The sequence below is a fragment of the Microtus ochrogaster genome, chromosome 5 (genome assembly GCF_000317375.1).
Source record: "Microtus ochrogaster isolate Prairie Vole_2 chromosome 5, MicOch1.0, whole genome shotgun sequence".
Lineage (NCBI taxonomy): Eukaryota > Metazoa > Chordata > Mammalia > Rodentia > Cricetidae > Microtus > Microtus ochrogaster.
Window position 1 is genome coordinate 70,014,126 of NC_022012.1, and position 18,869 is coordinate 70,032,994.

The window sequence follows — 18,869 nt, forward strand, 5'->3', positions numbered from 1 at the left end:
TGCACAGGAGTGTGGTGCCTGCAGGGGGGTGCACAGGAGTGTGGTGCCTGCAGAGAGCATCTGATACTCTGGAACTGGGATCTCGGGCCACCCTGTGAGTTGGAGGTCACCCTGACAAGAAGAGGGCAGGGGCATGGCTTACCTTTGGTCTTGACAGCCGTCTCGATGTTCAGAGCATCCCTCTCGGCATCAAAGTTGGTGTAGGGTTTGACTGACCCATAGGCACTTGGGGGTGTGGAGTGCTGAGAAGAGAACACAAACACACTCCAATGACACACTGCAGATCCTCTCAGTGAAAGGACACCCTGAGCCCAGATTCCGCACTCCCATTCCTCTTAATAATTCTAGCTACTTTCGTGCTAAATGAATGGGTGTTGACAGGCTACCACACTCCGGGCGTCTTTTTTTTTTTTTTAATATTAGGTTCATTTTGGTACTGGGGATGGAGCTCAACTGGGAGTACTTGCCTAGCATAGACCAGACCCTGACTTTCCTCTCCCACCATCATATAACCTGGGCTTGGCAGCCTACACCTATAATCCTAACACCCTGGAGATAGAGGTAGGAGGAGCAGAAGTTCAAAATCATCCTCAGCTGCATTAGGAGTTTGAGGCCAGTTTCAGTGACCCAAGGCCATATCAAAAAAGAGAAAATTTTCACTTGTTTCCACAGGAGCTGTTCTTCAAAGGCTCCGCTGGTTTAGACCGTATGGTGCTTCTACTCTGCATTTTACTCGTAGCGAGAGCTTCAAAGTGTAGGGCACCAAGCTAGGGATCTGACACCAGCATCTATTCAAGTTTCTGAAGAGAAAGAACCTGGTCTAGCAAGAATTTGAACTAAGTTAAAACTGTAGAAATGTCTGAAAGATGAGCGTGCACTGCCCCGCGTTACTACAGGCCTGTGCTGCCCAGGTTCCAACTCTTCAGACAGTGACTCAGGAGTTGGGAGTGTGGCTCAGTTGGCAGATTGCTTGCCCCAAATGCATGAAGTCCTGAGTTTGATCCCCAGCAGTATATGAGCAGGGATGGTAATCCTAGCCCTGGGAAGGCAGAGGCAGGAGAATCGGATGTTATTCTCAGCTACATGGCAAGTTTCAAGCTAGCCTGGGGTACATGAGGCCCGGACCCCAGAATAAAAACAATTAAACAAACAAACTTATGAGCCATGCTCACCCCCCATGCCTCTGTGGGCTGTGCAAGGGAAGGGACTTTCTTCATGCCTGTGCTGTGGCTACTTTGCGGCACCGAGGTTGGTGCCGACTGGCCCACATCCTCTCTAGTGTGACAAGTTCCTGTTCTTCTCCCTTCTACTCAGTGCTGCCCTCTGCCTTTGCCAGGATGTCCTTGCCTACTGCTCTGCCTGGCACATTTCCCTCATTGTCTTTTAAAGTCCTTTCTCTTTGGATGCCTGTCAGAGTCTACCACTTTCCTGAGCTGATGGATGGGAGCCTCTCCCCGCCACCCCAAGATAACAGCCTGCTTATCTATCCATCCTCTTCTGTGCATTTCACTGCCCTCCTCTCCTGAAATGTTTATTTCAGAAGGATAGCCTGCCCCAAAAGGAAGGGCAGACAATGGGTGTAAGTGATGCGGTTTTGATTGGTGGGTGGTCTTGAACGCCCTCCCCCCCCCCACACACACAGCGGCTCTCCAGCCTGCAATGCCCCACATCAAGCCTCCATGGTACATACACCGAGTGATGGTGACACACGACGATGACCAAGCTCAGAGCTGCTGACTGTGGTGTGGTCAATGATCTGCTCCCCCACAGGTCTCCTGAGCCAGTCCAGCACCCACACCTCTGGGTTTCCTTACTAGTGGGGTGACACAGGGAAGCCACTGAGATCCACACTCCCAGTGTCCCCCCGGGAAAAGCTAGAACTCTGAGTTCAGGGTCAGACACCTGTTAAGTGGGGCCGCATGGTAAATCCGGCTCACATCTATAACTCTGAAGCACAAATGCATCCATCAGCAGAGTTTGCTTGGTCTAACTTCACCACTTTCAGGCATGCTGGGCCCCGTGGCATGCATGACATTACTATCTACAAAGTTCATGCTAAAAAAATGAGACGACTGAGTTATAAAATAATGCCCCCTAGTATCTGAAGTAAGTTTATAATTTCATGGTGGGTCCCATCCATACCAATCTTGGGGTACATATGGCCTGTGGGGTTGTAGGTTGGACACCAGTGACTCGGGTCAGGGAATGCTCTGGGAAGATGGGTGAAGTGATCCAGCTTACATAAAGGAAATTTAGAGCAAAGGGCTTTCTAAAAAATTTTCTGTATTTGTTCTTGGTAGCTACAGAAGAAAGTTTGCAGGAAGCTACAAAAAAAAAAATTCTCTTCTGATTCTTAACAGGGCCACCAGTAACTTATTGACAGGGGCAGGCAGCCGACCGTACACCCACATCACACATGGCTCACTGGTCAGGTGATATGCTGTCGTTGTATCAGTGAGTGGGAGAAAGGTGGACGTGGCTTTGTGTTTAGTCTAGAGACATAAAGAAAGGGATAATAGAATGTCTACAAAATCCATTTGTCTGAAAATTAAGTTATTAGGTAAAAGTGCTCTTGCCTTCCCGTACAGTAATGGGCAATATAGGAAATTTTCTAGTTTCACCCCGTCTCTCCATATGTACTCCTAGGATAGACTAGCTTCAAGAGCTGACTGAGTAGCTCTCACAAACCTTTTATTTTAAGGGTCTCAGGCTAGCCTCAAACTTGGTATATAACCACGAATGACTTAGAAATTTTAATCCTCCTGCCTCTATGTCCCAAGGGCTGAGATTAAAGATGTGCGTGCCTGGTGGTTTCTGCAGTGCTGTGGACCGAACCTATGGCTTCACGTAAACTAAGTTTAGGCTTGTACTCTGTCAACCTGGCCACATCCATAGCGACTTCTCCTGAAACTTACTATCAAGAACAATCTAATTATCAAAGGCATTTGATAAAATCTGTTGGAGAAACAAATTATATAACAGCAAGACTTGTCTAAGCCCTAACAGCAGGCCAAGTTCCAAGACAAGGAAAGAATTAAATGAGGAAACAGCAAAAAGGCTTTAATATTCCACATAGTCTGTGTTCAAACAGGTCCCTTCATTTGCACATTAGGAAAGCAGGTGCCACAGACAACAAAGAAGGGCTTGTGTACAGGACCCAAGCTGTCACCTGTCTTTTGAGTGACTCTTAAAAGACAAATTTTATTTCTGAGCTCCCTCATAGACAAAAGAAAAACAAAATAAGACAACAACAAAGCCCTTTGATTCATTATATAATTATTCTCTTTAAAAAGATACTTTGTTGCCTGGTGGTGGTGGCACACACCTTTAACCTGAGCATTCAGGAGGCAGAGGCAGAAGGATCTCCTTGAGTTTGAAGTCAGCCTGGCCTACAAGAGCTAGTTCCAGAATAGCCAGAGCGGTTATGCAGAGAAGCCCTGTCTCGAAAAACAAAACAAAAACAAACAAACAGCAAAAAGGAGACTTTCTGGTTTATTTTGTAGAAAAGCTTTCCCAAGTGCTGGATTAAACAGAAAAGTAGAGGCTTCTAAGACTCCACCCTAGCTGATGAAGTACTGTAGCTGGCGGTTGCTTTGAGAGAGAATCACTTTTCTTTGAGGACGTGGTTACTAGTAGGCTATCCATAGTCCAGTGGATGAGTCTTGCACATATACACAGCACTGATTGGACTCAGGGGGTAATAATAATAATAATAATAATAATAATAATAATAGTCATAGGCATTGCCTAGAAGAATATTCCAGATAGTCTAAGAAGCCTAAAAGACACTAGAACTGTTTGTTGACAATTCTAGTTGAAGAATTCTAGGCTGAAGCTTACGATAAATAAAAGCTCAAGGCTTGACATTAAAAACGCACATATCACCAAAGCAATAATCACCACTCATGTAGTAAATCTGACAGAACACAATTCCAGCCATTTCCTTCTCAATGATGCTGTCCAAGTTCCATTCGATGCCAAAAAGGGTTTTAGCGCCATGACATTAATTTCAAATGAAACTGTAACAGTTAAAGCAATGAGGAACTGGGATGCAGAGGAGATGCCTAATAATGGCTGAATTATGGCCCCATTTTCCTTGTGTATACAGGGAGACTGTAGCACAGTTCAACAGATGTCCAATTTACAAAATCATACAAAGTGAAAGATTAGATACTCACGTCGCCCTCCAAGCTGAGCTTGCACAGGATTTCGTGGACAGTAGACATTTTGAAAAAAAGCTGAAAAAAGAAATAATATGAAGTCTTTATAAAGGAAGCTTTCTTTCCCCCGAAGCACAGCAACTCATCACACCAAGGTCTTGGACTGTTGCGTCAGAGGCTGGTAAAGCGAGTATTGTCTCCAGCAGCCAATTCTCAAGCTTAGCATTGAGAAAAGGAAAGCTTAGAGACAGGTACCTTAGGTTGGGGATGGATTACTAAACTGGTTTGTCTCTTGCTCTGGTGACACAGGATCTGGTGGGTCTGGTCTGTGAATGCAAACCCTAAAAGCTTCCTGTGGCAAACAGCACTCGTTCCAACAGAGGATGGGCTCGTCCATCAAAAGCAATAAGCATAGCAAAACTGTCATTACTTGTGTGTCACTCTCAAGTGACTTCATATAGTAAGAGGGACATGAGCTGGGATCAGCAGTGACTCCATGTTGACCTGATCCCAAACAAAGCTTTTAATATGAGCCCCACAACCATTTCCTCCAGTGAGACTCAGGAGGTACTGGGGCTATGTGATGGGTTCAAACATAACATGCTTGCCTTCTGAGCACAAGGACCTTAAAGGAGCCCCAAAAGGTTGGGAGACAGGTGGATCTCTGGGGCTCAGTGGTGAGCCAGTTCAACCTAATTGCCAAGGCTCAAGCCAATGAGAGTTCTTGCCTCTAAAAAACAAGTTGGGTACTGCCAGAGGAGAAATGACACCTAATGGTGACCTCTGGCCTCCACACACAAGTGCACCCAAGCACACGGATATTCACACTCATGCACACACATGCAGCGAGGTTATTAAACTGTTTATAAATGCAAATAGACCAACTTTCTGACATAAACGCATCTCGTTGAGGGCTGACCTTGCATTTCAGATTTAGAGCAGTTGCAATGTCATCATATCCCATGGAATACATTGTATCAGCCGGGGAGCCATATGAATGGAAGATGAATGGCCTTCCCCTATTTGTGGACTAGGCTGTTGGAATTGATAGCCCCATAATCCCAGCTCCCACCACCAAGAGTGATTTCTACTGAGACAAGACAGGTCATTCTGCATAATCACCGCAAAGAAAAACAGCACCCAGCCACCTCCCCAAAAGCTTGCCAACAGCATTTGTACTGGCAGTGCCCTTGGTACTTGTAGGAATCACGCTCTCTGTTCTCTTCAAGGAGGTCGCTTTGCCTAAATGCTTTCATAAAACTGCTTTGAAGACAGTCTATGACAGAGCCGTGTGCCAACTTATGGGAATATTTTGAACTAAGTGAATTCTAGGCTGTGGGAGGTGGGAGTTCAGGCAGAGAGAGTCACCTTTATTTGTGGTCAGGATGTACTTTTGCTTTGCCAAGAGGCTCACCATGCCCTCTCCCCCTCCCTGAAGCCTTTTAAGCCAGACCAAAAGAAAGGTCATCAAAAATGTTTGTGACACCTCCACTCCCTCAGCTCCCTCAGTGCCTCTTCTCCCCTGTGTGTCCCGTGTGTCCCCTGTACGTCCCCTGTGCACCCATGTCATTCTCCACGGTAAAAAGTCTTGCTCTGTCCATACACTTCTGTGCATCCCTTAGAAAGGACTATTATTCAGCGCTAAGAAGTCCTCAGTCTCAAGGGCAGATGCAGAGGAACTTTAAATGCACATTACTAAGGGAGAGGAGCTGGGCTGGAATGCTGCACATGGCTGATTCCAGGGCATTCTAGAAGAGGCAGTTCTATGGAGGCAGCCAAGGTCGGGAAGATATAAAGGTGGAGCGTAGTGTGCATTTGTGTGTGTGTGTGTGTGTACCAGTGTGTGTGTGCACACAAACTTGTCAAGACATGCATGTGGTAACTGGGTGCCTATGGAGGTGTGAAGAGGTTGTAGGATCCCTCCGGAACAAGAGTTCATGTAATTGAAAACCATTGAAGTGGGCGCTGGGAACCAAACTCAGGTCCTCAGTAAGAACAAGAAGGGCTCTTCATCTCTAAGTTGTCTCCAGTCTTCACCTGTTGCTACTACTATTTTTATATTTATATATTTGCGTGTGTGTGTGTGTGTGTGCACATGCTATGGTATACGTATGGAGGTTGATTCTCTCTCTCTCCTCCCATCATGTGGGTCCCAAGCACTGAATCAGGTCCTCAGGCTTGGTGGCCAGTGCCTTTTACCTGCTCCACCATCTCACTGGTCCTATGTTGTTGTTTAATGTGGCCAGTAGGAAATTCAAGATTGCATATGCTCCTCACATTCTATGTAGACACAGAATGTATGGAAACTAGCACTCTATATATGGGTGCTGGTCTAAAGGAATTAGAGAAGGCCACAGTTCAATCTCAGCCCCAAAGCCTTTCCTGCACCTATTCAGACAGATTAGCCTTTCCCTTGGTCGAGCATCCCTCCAGTCTACCTGGGCCCAAACCCGCCAAAGGCTCCCATCAGATTCACTTGGTCAGAGAGTTTCCAGAGCACTGAAGAGCAGTTATCGTCTGCCTCACAGGCTTTCAGACTAAGGAATTAAAATGCAAAGCAGAACGAAACAAATGAAAAGTGCCAGCTGACCACCCAAGTGGCACAGTTGTGCCCACTACCACGTGCGTGTGGCTCCAAGTCCATGGATAGTCAGTGAGGCTCACTCATCCCCAGCTCTGCTGTTCTGGCGATTTCAGCTACACAGCGAGATTTTATTGAGTTGTTCTTCGGAGCTGTCTTCCCAGCTCTGAGCACTGCTTTGCAGACAGTTGCCCACATGCAGCCCTCCCCGCAGTACTGTGCAGATCAAAGACAATCTGATGTACCACTTTACACCCTCCATTCCTGTTCAATCTTCTCCTGCAGCCTCGACACATAAGCAGAGGACACATAAGAGGGATTCTTTTTTTTGGAAGCCCCACAAATCTTGCTTTTTGTGCCAGCATTTATAATCATCTGTTCTTTCATCAAGTTGGTCCTCCCTACTGCTACCAACTCAATCCACCATCTGATCTTGCCAAATAGTTAGAAAGAAATCAAGGCCAGTGAGTTTCCTCTCACTCCAGAAGAGCTGAGCGCTGGCCTTCAAAGATTAGCATCAGGACCAAGCCACAGCTCCTTCTATTCATTCCCCACCAAAAAAGAAAATTAGTACTTAAAGTGCTCTTTGACTCTGCTTTCTCCAAGCAAATTGGTTTACTTTCTCTCTGGCTCCTGTCCTTCTCACTCCCCCTCCCTTTGCACCTCCCCATTCCCCTTAAAACAGGGTGTCATGGAGATGCTCAGTGGATAAAATTCTGGCCACACAGGTGTAAGGATCAGAGTTTAGATCCCTAGCACCCATCTAAAAGTCAGGTAGATGTGACAGTCCACCTGTAATCTCAGTGCCCCAGTGGCAGAGACAGGAAATCGCTGAGTAAGATGGCTCACTAGTCTAGCTACATGGGAGAGCTCCTTCTTCAGGAGATCCTGCCTCAGTAAATGAAAGTGGAAAACAAACAGTGACATCAGACTCTGAACTCCATATGTATGCACACACACATGCATGTGCATTTATACCTCTACCCTCATGCATGCACACACATATGCATGTGCATTTATACCTTTACCCTCATATATGCACACACATATGCATGTGTATTTATACCTTTACCCTCATGCATGCACACACATATACATGTGCATCTATACCTGTACCCTCATGCATGCACACACACATGCATGTGCATCTATACCTGCACCCTCTTGCATACACACACATACATGTATATCTATACCTGCACCCTCTTGCATACACACACACACACACACACATGCACACCATACAATGGAGAGAACAAAAAGTCAGGATGTCACTCTGTAGCCCAGTCTGGCTTCAAACTCCCAGTCTTCTCGCCTGGGATTACAGGTGTGTTTTGCCGCACCCAGCTTTCACCGTATCTCATGGCGCTCTGTGCATTCCTCCAGTCACCACTATGCTGGTAGTGCTCCAATAAGGTCAGAAGAGCCCCATTCCACACAGCCCTCCGCAGCCTTTTGACAGGAATTCCTTATTCATTTAGTACTGAGTGCCCTCCACTTGAAAAGCTTTGAAATAGTACACAGTTACATATGACTCAGTGCTGGAAGGATACTTTGCTGCATTTCCTCCACCTAGTCTCAGACCCCTATACAAATAAAGAATACATATTTCCACAAACTAGGTGACAAACAGACTGTGTGTGTGTGCGTGTGTGTGTGTTCTAAGGTAGCTGTATGTGCATGCGGGTGTACTAGAAGTTCATGCATCTGTGTGCAAGCAGAGAATCGGGAAGAGGACACTGGGATCTTCCTCTACCACTCTCCATTGTCTCCTCTTGAAGTAGGGTCTCTCTCCTGGCACCTGAAGCTTGTACTTTCTGGAGCAAGCTGAAGGACAGCAGTCCAGAGGTCCTCCTATTTCTGCCCCCTTCAGAGCTGTGATACCTGGTTTGCTGCCTTTGGGCTGAGATTTGAAGTCCGGTTCTCATTGCACAGCGAGCACTCTTTACCACTCAGCCATCTCTCCGGCCCCAAACATGCACTTTGAAACAGTTTTTGGTAGAAGTCCCATTTATATCACAACCTTTCTGCACCAAAAATATCATAATAACCCCAAAGTCATAGAGACTGACAAGCAATATCTAAGTGCCCATATCCATAAATATTTCCTAGCTCATGCAAGTTTAATGGCGACCCTATTTTAGCTTGGAAATAAAATATAGCCTTTGCTTCTCCACTTCACCCAATCCTCTGGCTGTGCAGTTTCTCTGAATAGGGTCGATTAGTTGCTAGAACAAACAGTGAGTGTTGCCTCTCACCACAATTGCTAAAACTTTAGTTTGACTAAGGAGAATGGGTCAGTATGCTGTGGGGTCATAAAAGGTCACTGCAGTGATGGTGAGGCTTGTAGACTCTGGCAATGGTCAGGTCACCCACAGACTCAGAGGACGGGCGCACCGAGACTGTGCGTAAGGAATACAGCATCCTCAGCCGCAGGTTCCCACTGTGAAGGAACAACTTTGCCGTTGACTTGAGTGGATTTAGATTTACCATGGAAACACAGCCCCGGGTGTGTCTGTGAGGGATTTCCTAGTTTAGAGTCATTAAAATGGGAAGACCCATGCCAGGAGCTTTTGTCATGGGCTACATTAAAAACAAAAGACCATATACTGGGAGCTAGCATTCTTCTCTCTCTGCTTCCTGACTGTGTGTGCAATGTGACCAGCTGTCTCCTCAGGCTCCTGTCGCCATGCCTTCCCTGCTAGTATGGACTGTGTGCACTTAAACTGCAAGCTCTAATAGGCCCCTTGTCCTTTTAGGTGCTCCTCCTTAGGCATTTGGTCACAACCACCAGACAAGTAACTAAATACAAGAAGAGACACTTAAGAGACTACCCACGGTCCACGGCAGGGGAGGGCTACAACCCGGGACCTTTGAATTCTCTGCTTTGGTTCTTTAGACCTTGCCCCAGTGCCCCTTCAATGGAGAGATTATTATGTCGCAACCATCAAGGAAGCAGAGTGGCTCAGTCTAGGCCTCACCTTTAGGCCTCTATGTGTAGGCAGAAAGGGTGAGTCATCAGCCAGAGGAACATGTCAGGGGTGGAGGGAGTAGGGGACCGGGGAGGGACACATCCCCAGTGGACCTCAGGAAAACAAGGGGACAGGTTTGTTAGGAAGCCATGTCCATGCGGTGACCCCCAAACCCAAGGACCTGAATGAATGCTGCCAAGTTAAGTTTGGCTACAGAAATGGTGGGATGTGATTAGACGCAATACTCCTATTTACCTGTTCACCAAAACACAAGACTTAAAACCAGGTCTCCAAAAGCCACATGTGAAAGTGCATGACTGTAATCCTAGCTCTTAGGAGGTGGAGGTGGGAGGATGGGAAGTTCATCCTTGGCTACACACTGAGTTTGAGGCTAGGCTGGTCTGTGTGAGATCCTGGCTTGAAAGAAATAAAAAAAAAAAAACCAATCAAACAAAAATGAGTCGACATGGCCTGTAAGAGGGTCCTCACTAAACTAACTCCTAACCCCACAATGTAAAATTCGGGTGCCTTAAGAGCAGAGCCACCCTCTCTTTTGGCACTCTGCTCCCCAGATTTGCATCTCTCTTTCAAGCACCTCAGCCTCACCCAGCTGACCAACTAGTTTCAGCCTGCATAGCAGAAAGAACTATCAGGTAAGCCATCTGTTGATGAGAACACTCTATGCCAGGGCCTTGGCTCCCATGGTGGGCTGGGCCCTGGCACCACTGAGAAAAGGGCTCTTTCTCAGGCAGGTGTTTCTGTTTAAGAAAACAAACCAGTCCAATCCAAGGAGACTCTGAAAGCCATACCCTCCTTCAGCCAGTCTGAAGTAGCACCTGACAGTGGTGGGAAAACAGGGACTGCCCCAGCGCCTCCCTAAATGAAGGGAACACACTGTCTCCCGTGGCCTTGAAAACAATCAGTGAGACTTACCCTGCGGGCACCACGCTCTCAAGAGACAAAGTTGGCAGTGAAGGAATCTGTGGAGTCATTTACATGTAACATAAAACAGATAGTCTGTTTTACAAATAATTTGTAGTTTTGTCTTAAAAAAATAAAAACTAATAACTAGATCTTATTACATTTTCTTGTTCTGCTTCAAAAAAAAACCCCGAAGTTATGGCAATGACCAAAAAGTACAAATAAAGTTGTTTTTAACCTTTATTCTGTAAAAGAAAAGTGAAACACATCGTTTGCAAAAAACTCCGAGGAAAGATTTCACAGGCAATGTTCTAAACAGCAAAAATACACTTCGCTGAGTTAAAAAGTGCTAGTTCCAGAAAGCCCAGATATTCATTTGCACAGAGCTTGTTGGGACATGGCTGGTCTGCAGGGAATCCAGCCCAGCACTTTCAGAGACACACCCACTTGGCCAGCTTTAACAAGACACAGCATGTTGTTGGGTTACCCCAAAACAGATGCCTAGCAACCACGATGAACCAATGGGGTTGGGAATGACTCCAAACCTAGATTTTTAGTCAGAATGGGTGGGGGTGGGAATGTGGAGGACTGGCTTTCCCCACCACAGTCTTTGCTCTCTTATTGTAGTTCCTGGACACCACGGTCTACAAACCACACTAGGATTTTAAATAAATAATAATAAAAAAAAGCAAGAATGATGGGAAAGGGAGTTCCCACTGGACCTCACCCTCTAAACCTCTAAATCATCTTTAGTTAACAGAACCTTCTTGAAGGCGCATACTTTTCCCCTTAGCTTTATGGTTCTGATTAATGTTTGACTCACAGGGCCAAGTTAAGCCCCAGGATTCCTGGAATTCCGCCCACCCGCCCGCCCCGTGGCCTCAGCAAGAGGCCCCTGCAGCGCTTGCTCTAGCCTGTCCCTCTGGCTGTGGGATCTGAATCAATATTTGTCTGCTAGCTACAGATACTGCCACTTCTTGCTTTGGGAGGCCCTCCTGATAGACTTGGAGTGGGTGGAGAGAGACTAGAGTGGAAGAATGATGTCATTTGGCATGAGACACATTTGGAATTGGGAAATGCAGCCTGAGCACCTATAATTCAATCTCAGTGTCTTATGGCCCACATAGTAGGCTTCCAACTGGGCTCAGCTGCCAGAACAAGAAAAGCCCAAGTTTGAGACACTGCCCCACACTATGAACCTTCTCCCTGGTTTAAGTCTGTTGTTTCTTCTCTCTCTCTCTCTCCCTCCTCCCTCCCCTTCTCTTGTCTTTAGACAAGGGTTCTCATTTAGCACAGCCTAGCGTCAGTTTTCTAGCCAAGGATAATCTTCAACTTTGGATCCTCCTGCCTCCCGATTTTAATATGGTGCTGAGGATGGAATCCGAGCCCTGTATACATTGGCAAGCACTCTACCCACTGAGCCACACCACCCATCTTCAATACTGTCTTCGCACAGGCGCACAAACGCGCACTCACACATGCTCTCTCTCCACCTAAGTCAGGCGAGACCGCTGACTCTTCTCTCAGATGCTCAGGACTACCTGCTCCTCTACCAGGAGCACTCAATATCAGTGGGCATCTAAGAGAGACTGTAAGCTCTAGGGAATCACAGAGGAGAGCAGCTTTCTCAATCAATCACCCTCCTTGCCCAGACCTCCTGCTCGCCTTTTCTGCACTTGTGAAATACAAGAATAGAGTGTTTGGAGGACATCTTCCACACCGTCCAGCCATGGGACTTACGACTTACTTTTCTGTCCTGACTCAGAGGTCTGACAGCTTATAGTCTCACTTAGATGGCAAGTTGGAATGGTTCACACACTGGTTCTTTCTGGTTTAAGTCTACGTTGTTCTTTTCCAACAGAGTCTCCTTTCTCAATTTCCCCTCTTTACCTAAAACTGAATGTTTTAAAAAAAAAAAAAAATCCAGGTCCAGTTCCACCCATTCAGACTTGGGAGCTCCCATTCCCAGCCTCTGAACATCTTCAGACAGCCTGGCAGATGATGTTAGGCCAGCTTCTGCCCATTGGTGATAAGCAGCTGGTACCCAGCCCCATCTCCACATTATCTGGATGCTATGGCCCTAGCTCTGCCACAGGACAACATGGGAACCAGAGCACACACAGGAACAAGCAGAGAGCCAGGCAGCAAAGAGGAAACCTGAGAGAGATAGCTGTGAGAACCTTGTAACTCCTCTGAGCTGTGAGTGTCCTCTGGGTGTGGCCAGGAGACAAAGGGCACGTACAAACGGTTCTGTGTCATGGTCACTCCCTGGGGTTACAGTGTCCACTTCAAGTCTGGGATTTGAACTCAGACAGCTTGGATGCTGCAAATGGATACCCTAAGAAGATCTGAGCTCAGATGACTTAAAAGCGTCAATGTGCACCCATTAGGGAACATCTGGAGATCACGTCAGTGGAACCACCCAGAATCACCAGTCCCCTCAACGACATGGATGGGGGCTGCCTCTCGAAACAAAAGGAAACCCATGCCAGACTGCAAGTGGGTGGAAAGAATTTCTGTTAAGGACTGGAATTTCCTCTCTGGTGGCAGGCCCACAGCCAGAGGAGGGTGTAACTTGGGGGATTAATTGTAGGTACAGAAAAAGAGTCAGCTTCTACTCAAGGCTCACAGGTTTAAGCCATTGATTTAGACACTTCTTTGGGATGAGCTCAGCTCCATGTCCAGGTCTGAGAAACAGCTGTGTACAAGTGGGGAAGGGAGACCCAGCCGGGTTGGCGAGGAGATATTAGTTTAGGAAAACAGAAAATGTCAAATCCAATTGCTATCTCTACAACTCCTTCACTTATCTTTTTCTCTTTCCCCAATAGATTCAAAATCTCAAAAGCAAGGTGTGTGTGTGTGTGTGTGTGTGTGTGTGTGTCTGTGTACAAGCGCACAGAGAATGCACACGCATGTAGATGTGTGTCTAGTTCGCTGCTGTGTCCTCAGTACCATAATTGGGACTGAGACACAGTGGGCACCTAACAGACAGTTTGTTTATAAGACAAATGGACATTTAAAACAGCCCATAGTGCCTGGGATTCCTTTTGTAATATACCCACTCTCCCCCGATGAAACAGGTCCCTGCACTTTGCCCAAGCCAAGAGTTAAAGCAAAAGTTCCCATCAGCCCTCACACATATTAATCCAGGCCCAAAGTCGCAGGGAGAAACCACAGTCCTCAGAAATCAATAGCAATTTAGAAGAGTGCCTGCCTTGCCAGGAAAACTACTTAAATCAGAACTTAGCCAGGAAGCTGATGGCCCAGACTGCATGCATATCTAATGCTAATCAATAGAGGGGCTTTAATAGCTCAAAGACACAGGATGTGAAACATTGAGACACCAGTCCAAACCCAAGCTCTCAGCTAAAGCTGTAAGCGTTAGTAAAACTTCCTGAACTCTACCACACCAAACAGGAAACCCTCAACAGAAAGATGTGCCTAGGGGGTTGCCCCTGCCGCAGCCGAGGCCATGGGCACTTCTAGAGAACCCCCTGGGTAAGCTGTGGACCCAGTGAAAAGAGACAGGGCTCTGCCCTGGTCTCATCTGCCATCTCCAAGTTCCCTGACTCAGATCCACAAGTTTCGGCAGGGCGCTGCTGAAATGAGGAGGAAGTGGGTGTGGAGAAGGACGGCATGAGTCTCCAAAGCCAACGGAACACGGCAAGGGGACAAGCAGGGGAAAAAAAAAAATCGGAGAAGAGGCAGACACACGTTTTCAATTAACACGATTTAATCAAGACTATCATCAAAACGAAGGAGAAAAAAAACCTGAAAACGACACCAGTGACTTAGTCTTCCTATCCACAGACCACCCCTCGCCTTCTGCCTACCCATCTTGTATCCTGCTCCCCTGCCACTAGGCAGCACTCAGATACAGGGCAAAGTAAATTCTTTTCTTTTTTGAATGCTAGTTTGGGATTCCAAACACCTTCTACAGAGTTCTTTTTTTTATTTATTTATTTTTTATTTATTTATTAACGATTTCTGTCTCTTCCCCGCCACCGCCTCCTATTTCCCTCCCTTCCCCCAATTAAGTCCCCCCCCCCCTCAGCCCGAAGAGCAATCAGGGTTCCCTGCCCTGTGGGAAGTCCAAGGAACCCCCACCTCCATCCAGGTCTAGTAAGTTGAGCATCCCAACTGCCTAGGCTCCTTGAGGGAGTGGCAGGGGAGTGGCTTCCCCAGTCAAGTTGTGGACTCACCTAGTAACGTCCCTGAGTTTACGGGTCGAGGACCTTGGATCCCGAGAGTTTACGGTTGTTGTTAAGGGCTGAGGCTGAGTATGGCAAATGACTACACAAATGAGTAACTCTTTCCGGTTCTGAGAATGAAGACCGGATCTTGTGTAGCCTACTAGGGCGCTCTACAAATGAGCTAGATCATCAGCTTCTGGGTTTTTTGAGACAGTGGTCTCACTGTGTAGCTCAGCTGGATTCACACTCAGGACCTTGCTGCCTCAGTCTCCTGAGTGTGGAGATTACCGCTATGTCTCAACTAGCAGGGGTTTTGTTTGTTTGTTTGTTTGTTTTTTTCATTTGCACGACGCTGTGTTTTCAGTGCGCTTTACTATCTATTTTTGAATGAACTTGTTTTCGGAAACCTTCAATAACTCAGTGTGGGTGGCGCTAAGAACAAGAGTTCGGAAACCACTTTTATAGATAAAGAAACGTTTGGAACCACAGCCCTCCGGGCCAGCATTGGAACCTGCAGCCCAGGAGCCACGCCCTTTTCTATAGATCCTGTCAGTTGACTCATGGTGGCATCAGTGCAGTCGAGGCAACTTTCCCTACGGAACCACCCGGGGACGCTTCCTTCTGCACGCGTTCCAGAGAGTGGCAAACTCCACAGAAAGAATGAAATCTGAGGTCGCTCTCCTACCAGACAATCTAGAGTTTGTGACAAAGACTGAGATGAGATTGTTTTATCGGTAAAGGAGAACACGATACTCAAGACTTGAAGTTCAGGTTCCCCCCTCCCCTGTACCCCGACTTCACAAAAGTACGTTTGTCAGCTGCAAGGAAATTCACCTGAAATTGCAGGAGTCATGGTTCAGAGTGAGAGAACGCAGTGCAGAAAGCGGAGGGGAAAAGTCCACAGACTTCACCGCTGGGCCGCAGGCTCCCCGGCGGCCACACCCAGTCCCCCGTTGGCACCTAGCACGTCTGGAATGCCGCACCCCCCGACTCTCCGCCCCACACAGGGTCTCCCCGCTTCCCAGAGGACCTCGGGGGGAATCACGGTCCCCCCCACCTCTGCCCTACACCCCCCAGGCTTGGTATGCAAAGAGACGTGTCACGACCCCACGCGGGACACTTTGCAACTCTACTGTAGGACCCGCAGATCGCCCAGTGGGGTGGGTCCTTCTCCGTGCCTCCCAGGGTCCCCATTGCCGGAGCCTGTCTGCTTCCCGTTCAACACCGCAACCCCGAGGCCATAGCGGGCGACCGAGCCGCACCCCACTTACCTGGGCCGGGCGCCTAGCGTTGAGAGCCTCCCCAGAAGCCGAGCGGCCCGGCTGGGCTGGGTGGGGCTTTTATACCCGCCCCATCCTCCCTGCGTAAGGCCCCGCCTCCCCTCCCCTCCCAGGCCTGTTCCCACCCTGCTCCGGGTGATTCACCCTCCTTGGAACGCTGCCCAGGCCCTGCCCTGCCCTACGTGACAGCCCCACCACCTCCGCAGGCCCATCAAGTCTCCACCCCCTGGATCCCCCTTACTCCTAGGGTACAGGACCCAAGGCTCAGGCTGGCCTGGGTAATTAAGATTTCCGCAGACTTGCCCAATTCACTTCTTCTTTTGCTTCTAGGCTTTTAGGTAATGGAGGGTAGAATTGTTTCAAGACACATATATTTGGATTCCCCTGAGCTAGGCTGTTGGCGCCCAGCTCTCCATAACCGTCTGCAAACATATTAGTTTAACCTCTGGTCACCAGATGGAGGAGCATGGGGAGGGCGGGCAGTTCCCTTGAAACTGCCCTACAGAGCCTTGGAAACCAAAGCCACAGGGCAGGGAGGCCTCCAAGCAGTCTGGAAGACCTGGAGGTGAGGCCTGGAGGTGCCTCCTTCCCCCAGACAGCAGAACTTCTGTGCTTTCTACATCCCAGGACTTCCTACTGTCTTTTCTAAAGGCAGGTTTTGGCTTTTTGAGTTGTTTTGTTTTGTTTTTTGTTTTTCCTCATTCTCTTGACCAATTGCTTCTCTGGTTTCTATTGTTTCTTTTTTAGACTGCTTTTCCAGGGGAGTCACATGGACAAGGCAGGAGTGAACTATGTTTGTGTGTGACTGCCCACACTGCATCAAAACTCAAGCTAGCAGAAGAATCCAGGACACCGTTCACCACGCTAGGTCTTTAAGCTCCCCCCTTCCACCTCTCTTTTCTCCTGGTCCTAATGGTTCTTCAGCATATCTCCCATCTCTTTGTGTGTACCTGTGGTTCGCGTGTATCACATGTGGAAGCCAACCAGATGGCAGCCTCGGGGATGCTGTTTCTCAGGAATGGTCCACCTTGTTATTTGAGACAAGGTCTCTCTTTGGCCTGGAGCTCACAAATTTTGCCAGACCAGCTGGCTCAGGCTCTTTCGCGTTGGCCAGCTGAGCCATCTTCCTAGCCCTCCTGACTTCAACATCTGTTTGAACTTCCCACCCGAGTCTCAATTCACTCCTAGGAGCCAGAGGAGGACAGCCAGGGGAAGAGATACTTGGTACAGTGCCCACTGTCACACAACCAGTTAGCTGTGAAGCCGGCCCCAGCTGGGGTCTCGACACCCAGCTCAAGCTTTGAGTTGCCCAGCCCTGTCTCTAGGAGCTGCACACAAGCCCCAGTAGAATGACAAGTAGAAAACGAAGTAAAGTTTTTGAGACAATGTCTGATTTGCAGTCACAGCTCTTCAATAGGGACAGCTTTAAAGACAGAAAACCTTACGTTTATCTGTTGACTGGGTGCAAACACCTTGGAACATAAGAAGACGCAGGCAGGCACACCATGCCTGCAAGCTGTCGTTATTTCTCCACCCAGCCCCACAGGCCACACACTCCTTGCTTGTGTGTGGGAATGTACCGGAAATGACACTTGACTGACATCATGTGAAATGTAGGAAAAGCCACCAAACATTCTAAAGAATTTCTGGCTTATTCTGGACATCTGGCAAAGCTTAACATATATGGCTAGGCTTCATTTATGCCCTGCTAAACTTGTCAGTGACCCCATCAAAAAAAAAAAGAGGCAGTTAGAAGTCATACGTGGCTATTTCTGAGGAATGCGAGACCAGCTCTGCTAATGAATGTGAAGAGCTTCTGCCTCACCGTTCAAAGGCTGTCTTCTTCCGTTGTTTCCCTGAAGCAGTTCCCTCTGCTTCACACATGGCCGACTGCCGTGGGTTAAACGCTGAGGAAGTCTTAAAGCGCTGAGACGGTCTTCAAAACACCATGCCGAGTCTTTCTGGATCTTAAACTATTTACACCGTTTTCAAACTTTTTATTTTATGTGCATGACTGTTTTTTGCCTGCATGTATGTCTGTGGACCACACACTTGCCTGGTGCCCTTAAAGGACCCTGGAAGTGGAGTTAGAGACTGTTGTCAGCCACCATGTGGGTGCTGAGAATCAAACCTGACTCCTCTGGAAAAGAAGCCAGTGCTCTTAATTGCTGCGCCGTCTCTCCGGTCCCCTGGAGTCTTAAGATAGATATCTTTGCACAGCCACATCCTGGTTTTCATCTTTATCCTGAAACTACTTCTTAATTTGGAAACCACTGACTCTAGTTCTGCCTGGGAAGCAAAGAGGTCTCTCTTTCGTGTGCACCTTTCTTCTTGTCCTGTCTCCTTGGCATCCTGCATTCTTTCTGGAGATCTCGCTGGTTCTGATGTTAGTCCATCGTACACACATTTTATCAAAAGCCAGTTTGAGGCGACGCTTACTGATACATATTCGGGATAATTTGGAAATCAAATTGACCATTGCTAGGCAACAGTTGTATTACACTGAATGGATAGTTAATAAAATTCCACAAACAGGTCAGATGGGCGGGGAAGGGGTGGGAGAGGTAAAATGCTTGGCTTGAAAACACAAGGGCTGGAGTTCAACCCCCAGAATTCACATTAAAAATATGACTGTGGTATGTGTCCTTGTAATCAGAGCATCAGGAAGTTGAAGGAGTGGAAGGGGCGGGGGAGGGGGCGGGCCCTTGGGGCTCTCTGGACAGCCAGCCTACCTTACTTGGCCAGTTTCTGGCCACTGAGTG

General features: G+C 47.7%; 1 protein-coding gene across 1 annotated transcript in view; it reads right to left on the reverse strand.

Annotated features, from left to right (window-relative positions):
- Anxa2 (annexin A2) overlaps positions 1–16,145 on the reverse strand; it is a 40,538-nt gene extending 24,393 nt beyond the window's left edge. The window contains exons 1-3 of the mRNA XM_005347678.3: positions 16,099–16,145; positions 4,179–4,238; positions 143–242 (exon numbers count right to left, since the gene is read on the reverse strand). Of these exons, the coding sequence (XP_005347735.1) occupies positions 143–242; positions 4,179–4,226 (148 nt within the window). The 5' untranslated portion in view covers positions 4,227–4,238; positions 16,099–16,145. The remainder of the gene's footprint in view (positions 1–142; positions 243–4,178; positions 4,239–16,098) is intronic.
- Positions 16,146–18,869: the final 2,724 nt, after the last annotated feature.